General features: G+C 36.0%; 1 protein-coding gene across 2 annotated transcripts in view; it reads right to left on the minus strand.

Annotated features, from left to right (window-relative positions):
• The window catches only part of LOC110442901 (KRR1 small subunit processome component homolog), a 16,861-nt gene extending 10,364 nt beyond the window's left edge, over window positions 1-6,497 (minus strand). The window contains exons 1-2 of one of the 2 annotated variants that reach the window (XM_021486765.1): window positions 6,394-6,497; window positions 2,109-2,305 (exon numbers count right to left, since the gene is read on the minus strand). In XM_021486765.1, coding sequence (XP_021342440.1) covers window positions 2,109-2,305; window positions 6,394-6,409 — 213 coding nt within the window. In that variant the 5' untranslated portion in view covers window positions 6,410-6,497. Of the gene's footprint in view, window positions 1-2,108; window positions 2,306-2,477; window positions 2,557-6,393 lie in introns of those variants that run through there. The other variant, XM_021486764.1, reaches the window with a different exon arrangement.
• Window positions 6,498-7,169: the final 672 nt, after the last annotated feature.

Below are 7,169 nucleotides of genomic sequence, written 5' to 3' on the forward strand. Positions count from 1 at the left end.
CTATTTTTGTTGACCTTTGTCCATGGAAGGTCCCTGCAAAATTTCATTGAAATTGGTTCAGGGGTTTTGGAGAAGAAGTCGAAAATGTAAATTGTTTACGGACGCACGACGGACGACGACGGACAAAAGGCGATCGCAATAGGTCACTTGAGACTTTGTCTCAGGTGACCTAAAAAACAATACTCAATTTAAAACACACCATAATGATTATCATTTGAGAAAAATGATGCCATATTTTGTCATATTTTGTTTTATATCTTGCAATAGTGCAAATGAGACCCACTTAACAGAATTGTTGTATGCTTAGAGTGACTTTGGTATACAGCAAGTTTTAGATCTTGTTAGTATTGTAAAACGTGTTATTACTATTCAGGATTTTCGGATGACTATTGACATTTAGCAATTTCAGAAGTCACATAAAAGGACTATGTATGGTTTGGGCATGTTTTGACCTCCAAATGCATCAAAACTCAAAATCTTTAAATGAACTTTCAAACGACTGTTTCTTTTATTTTGAATACTTCCCAAATACTATCATAAAAATATTTATTTGTATTTTTAATTATTGTTGCCATGGGAACAAGTTAAAAGTTGCATAAATTCAAAAATTTGAATATTCAGTGAATATTGTCATATTTTGCATAGTCCCCCTCCCCTCCCCTGTAAACCATATAGTGCATGCTTGAACAAAAGGATAATGCGTATGCACTTGTAATACATCTTTAGGAAAAATAAAAAAGTTTGTTCAAGAGTGCGCTCTATAGTAGCTAAGAGAACAAGAGGCCCAAAGGGCCTGTATCACTCACCTGAATATTTAAGCAGTCATAGCAAAATATTATCATTAAATATTATCATGTACTGCAAATATTTCACTCTCAAACTGTGTCGGCTCCATCTGTTGAAACTACCAACAAAATATTATTGTATGATTCTATGTTTATTGGTTCTTCTTCTGAAGATGTTTGAAGTGTTGAACACATTTGACCCCTGTGACCTTGTAAGTAGGTCAAGGTCATTTTCTTTTTTAAACATTGTTGCGCAGGAAACCATCAGCCAAATATGAAGATTCTATACCTTTCAGTTCTTCAGAAGAAGTCATTTGAAGTGTTCAACACATTTAACCCCCAAGACATTGAAAGTAGGTAAAGGTCATTTTCATTCTCAAACTTTGCCAGGCTCTATCCCAGGATGCAACCAACTAAATATGAAGATTTTATACCTTTTAGTTCTTCAGAAGTCATTTGAAACCTTTGACACATTTGACTGCTGTGACTTTAAAGTAGGTCAAGGTCATTTTCATTCTCAAACTTTGTCAGGCTCTATATCTGTGGAAGCTAGCAGCTAAATATGAAGATTCTATACCTTTCAGTTCTTTAGAAGGAATGATTTAAAGTGTTCAACGTGTTTGACCGCTGTGACCTTGAAAGAAGGTCAAGGTCGTTTTCATTCTCAAACTTTGTCAGGCTCTATATCCGTGGAAGCTACCAGCTAAATATGAAGATTCTATACCTTTCAGTTCTTTGGAAGAAGTCATTTGAAGTGTTTGACTGCTGTGACCTTGAAAGTGGGTCAAGGTCATTTTCATTCCCAAACATTGTCAGGTTCTTCCAAGCAAAGCTTTCAGCCAAATATCATGACTCTAGGCCTGTCCTTTCTTCAGAAGAAGGTGTTTAAAGGAAAAGTTGACAGACGGACACCGCTCCATGACATTAGATCACTTACCCTTCAGGCAGGTGAGCTAAATACTAGATGAAAACCTGTCAAAACTGACTGAATATTCAAATTTCATTAATTTATGAAAATACTAAATGGTTACCATGGCAGTCATTATTGAAAACACAAATAAATGTTTACATGATAGTACCGGAGAAGTATTCAGAATTTAGTACAGAATCAAAGTATTTAGAATTAAAGAAACAGTCATTCAAAAGTTCTATTGAAGATTTTTAATTTCGATAAAATAAACAAATATACAGTTATACTGTATATTAATGTGTGAGGAAACTGGAGCACCAGGAGAAAACTTACGTGGTAAGGCTTTCAGCCTGAACTCTTGTATGGGTAATTATATGGTGAAACCAATATATACTGTATATACATGTACTTACATAATCACCAAGTGCCTTTTTTACAAGTGGCCAGCATTCTCGAAGATATTTTTCTCTGTATTTTGGGAATAAAGTTGCAAAGGAGGTTTCAGCCAGAACACTATGTGGGTTATCCTCTTTGGTTATCCCAGGATCTTTCCAGCCTTCTGGGACCTCGAGCAAGTCTTTTTCCACATTCTTTTTGCCCCATATCTTCTCTGTGAAGTAAAAGTGATTAAACCAGATATTAAACCTATTATCAGACATCTTCAACAAAACTCAAACAGTGTAACAATTGTTTGCTTTGGGACAGCCAGTTATTTTATTTGCAAACGTCTGAGCAGTTACATAGTTATATTTTGTGGTTGATCCAAAATAACAGTGAGTAACCTTGTTTGATATGAGCTGCTAACATTGAACTGAATAACTGTAACATACATGTACAAGAAGAAAAAAAATAACAAGCGTCCTAGCCTGCCATGATTAAGCCATCCTAATTAACACTCCAGGGGTTACTTCACTTTCGCTGTCTGCACCCCTGGAATATGTCATAGCAAAAGTGAATGCTCAGTGTGCGCCACCTTGTTGATGAGACAAGAAGACTAGTTCGATCCTTTGATGTACATCAAAAGAATATCAGTCACATAAATATTGACAGGCTTTGAAGTTGGATGTCGCTCCTTTGTAATTTTCAAAGGACAGATATCAGCCTAGTGGTTGGTCAGTTATTTTTACCCCAGACCAATCAAACAGCTATCTTCATGTCTTCTATTTTGCTATGACATATTCCATGGGTGCAGAGAGGGAAAGTGAGCGTAGCCCCTGGAGTATTGAGGATGTGATAATGCCATCCATAATCATCGTTCATCTAACCACTTAAAGTGCAGATACAAAGAGTCTTTATCATCTGTACTTAGCAGCTGGCTTTACATGTTATATGAGTGTGTTGTAATTAAGTCAAGGAAATATATATTAATCAAATCATTCATGATAACCAGAAATTCAGTATATAAAAAGGTTTTTTCTTTTCTGTTTCTATATCTTATACAAAGTTTTTTTCCTTCTGTTTCTAGACACAACATAAAGCAAAACATATTTGGCTTTCATGATTTCAATTATAGAGTGAAAGTATGTGATTTTGTGCATTTTTGACAATATCAAATACATAATTTTTTGATTTTTTGTTGAGATTAGATTAGATCTACGTGTAGATTTTCTTTTACCCAAAATATGTTTACTATCAAGTCCTATGTATGGTTATGTGACATAATATATTTGACAACAAGAAAAAAGAGAACCACAGGGCGGAACGATATACACCCGTCGAATGCCATATACCGGTAGTGTTATATACTTTCTCACATTGAAATAAGATCTGCATCATTCAAAGAGTGGTTAGCTGACATGCTATAAAAATGTAGGAGAAATTCTCTGGATAAAAAAATCAATTACTGAAATGAACAAAGGGCAATAACTTTTGCAAAAATCATAGAATCAAAATTCTTTTCAAGGAAACACAAAAACATATCATGCTTATATTATTTAGCCTAGTAAGTTTCAAGGAAATCTGTCAAAAAGTGTAGGAGGAGATCTCCAGACATAATAATCAAATACTGAAATAAACAAAGGGCAATCACTTTTGGAAAAATTGTCAAATCAAAATTCTTTTAAGGAAGACACAACTTCATATCGTGATTATAATGTATACCAAGTTTCAAAGAGATCCGTTGAAAAATGTAGGAGGAGATTGTCGGACAAAAATCAAATACTGAAATAAACAAAGGGCAATCACTTTTGTAAAAATTGTCGAATCAAAATTCTTTTCAAGGAAACACAACAAATTATCATGATTATTTAGCCTACAGAGTTTCAAAGAGGGGCGCGTTTCATCCAGAAGGATTACAGAACAAGGGAAGAGGGATTCATGACCAAACTACTCAAAGAGCTACAAAATGCAACTTCCATCACTAGCATCAAGACGAAAACAACAGAGACGAACATTCTATTATAAAATAGTAGAGGAGCAAATTCCATGAATGCCTAGCAAAGACTTTATTAACTTCCAATGTGAAAAAAGGAAAACACAACAGCGTATATTCCAGGACTGCGAGACATCAAGACTAATTCCAAATTCAATCAGGTACAATAACAGAGCAGTCATAATACCCAACAGCAACACAGAACAATACAGAAACTCATTCTTTGTGCAAACAGCCACAGATTGGAACCACCTGGACGACATCACAGGCGGGGCGCAAGGAATGGAGGCATTTAAAGCATCAATCCCTACAAACTGGGATTAAACGAAGCTAAGTATCGCATGCGACACAACCCCTCTGCATTAAAGCCATTTTGGTCTCTCTGGAGTATAATGTATAGATAGATAGATGCTATACTGATAAGGGTCAGAGCACACATAAACATACATGTACACGTATGTGTGATGTGAACCCATATCAGTATAAAACATGTGTATTTCAGACATTTGTAATGAACCCCTGTGATTTCACATGCAGGTTGGGCACATTGGGACATATGGGTAATGATCCTACATTTGGATAACAAGTTTGAGTAACAAGTGAAAGGAAAACACATCAAGTTCTTTTAAAGATTATGAACAAAAAAGGCCTCATTCTTTTAATTTAATTAAAAATACACTGAGGTACAAAAATATGTTAATCTTATGCAGTTGAAAATGACGAATTCTACCAACTCCATTGCTCATAGTGTGTTAAAACACAAGATGCAAAAAATGACCCTTTTTCCGAAATCGTATCTTGTAAGAAATATGCAGCCTTTTTCTACGAGTTCAGGGTTCTCCCCAGGCCATTTAGCTGATACGGCTCCGTATCAGCTTCAGTTTGAAATCCTCCCTGCCGTATCAGCTTAATTGACCCGTATCACCTTAGACTGTGAACCGTATCACCTTGTTATTTGTACTGAAGGTGGTCTTTTTACGCAAGAAATTGACACTGATTAAATCACACGGCTGACCCAAGTCCAGCAATGACCCCACTGGTCATGATCAGTTGCACGATAGGCGTATTGCCACAGGGGGGCTGTAATTAGTGGGGAGGGGGACCGGACGACAAGCCCACAGGTGTCCGGCAAGCGTGCTCACTGGAGCCTAAAGCAATTACCACCGGATCCTTTTAGCATGGTCAACAGGTGATTAATTGAGGTACCTACTGTTGGATTAACAAAACAAACACTTATTACATCTATTATAAATTAATTTACTCACATATGATTGCATTTGACAACGCTGAAATAGCGTGTGTATTGAGTTAGTGATGGTCGCCATCTTGGATTGTGTAAAGTACAAACCGGAAAGGGAAATGAAAATCCGGATTTGTTGTTTTTAATGAAGAAGAGCTCAAATAAAAATGCTGTTTTAATCTTTGATCACATTTACTGACAGCAGTATTTAATACAGTTTTGGAGGAAATAAAAACAATGTACATTTTATTTAAACATTTTCTCTTACAATAATAAGAACTATGATATAAACGTTTTCATGTGAGTGTTTCCCCCTATAGCACAAACAGCTTTTAAATATTTCTTCTTTAAATTATTTTTAATGGGGATTAAGTAAAGGATACAAATGTAAAGATAAGAGACAAATGTCACAAATGTCATATCTATTATTCAATGTACAAAACTCATACACCTTTCTATAAATTGTTTTTTTTTTTAGAATATTAAAAACAATAATATTGCTGGAAATTCAGACATAAAAAACACTTATTTATTTCCTTGGTTTTAATGTTCACCAAAAGAAGTTTGGTTAATAAAAGTAACCTTTTAAACATAATATTACCCCCCCTCCCCCCGCCTTAGGTTTGATAAGGTATAATAAGGTATTATATTAGCGTGTCCGTCTTGAATTTTCGTTGCAGATGAAACATATCAGCTTAAAAAAATTCTGGGGAGTACCCTGGAGTTAAACATAAAATGTGGGTCCAGCACCTAACTTCTAAATTTCCTCTTACAGACACGATATTATATTATAATCATGGACTCAGATAGCCCGAGTTACTTTCCTCTGGATCTTACACCAGACTTAGACATGTTGACAGATATATGTAAAATGTCTCAGTCTGGTGTCCGGGCCAGAGGAAACTCGGGCTAGGACTTAGATAAGTTAGCTTAATCTAATTCCGTGATTATAATCTAATACTTGGATGGTATTCTTGTATGATACAGAATTAAATATTTGGTAAGGCCGCTTTGAAAGTCAACGATAACTGCTTTCCATTTTACCGTAAAACACCAATAAATGTTGCCTCTCAAACAAGTAGTTTACCTTTTCTATTTTCCATGCTGTCTACAGTAAAGTTTACGGAAGTAGGTGGCGCAAGTAAAATTATTCGATCTTCTCTAGACTTACTATTCTTAAGTACTTACATCGGAACATTTCGGGCATAAACCAGTTCAATTTTGGTAACTGATGTAAACACTCACTGAGCACGTGGATCGATCGAACCAGTTAAAACCAGTACACATCTGGTATAGACTGGCATTTATCGGACGAAGAACGTAGTGACAGAAATCAACAGTACAGTGCAGGTAATATATCTAATGTTTTATCATCAGTAGGTTCGGTTGTTCATAGCACGAACTGGTTTCCTCTGGTCATGAAACCAGACAGCCAGACTTAGACATTTTGACAGATACTGTATCCTCTGGCCCTGACACATACTCTTAGACATTTTAATAGATTAGATGTCTACCTGTCAAAATGTCTAAGAGTATGTGTCAGGGCCAGAGGAAACTCGGGTTTAACCAGATACTGTACCACACTGCTAGGACAAAAAGAACCTGATAATTTATTACAGCATATTTGGACCTAAACTGAGGTGTTCAGAGTAGCATCATTGTGGGTGACTGGATCGACTGGATCGATCATCGGCGACCAGATAGTTCAATTGGTAGAGCATCCGTCTAGAGTTCAAAAGGGTCCCGGGTTCGAACCCCAGTCTGCATTTTCCCTCTCCTGTTACATTTGGTGCCACACGAAATATACCTAAAGAAGGTGGTATAGTGTCTTGTGTGTCTTTGCGGTCAAAGCCTTTGTTAAAG

This window comes from Mizuhopecten yessoensis, unplaced genomic scaffold, assembly GCF_002113885.1.
Source record: "Mizuhopecten yessoensis strain PY_sf001 unplaced genomic scaffold, ASM211388v2 scaffold716311, whole genome shotgun sequence".
Lineage (NCBI taxonomy): Eukaryota > Metazoa > Mollusca > Bivalvia > Pectinida > Pectinidae > Mizuhopecten > Mizuhopecten yessoensis.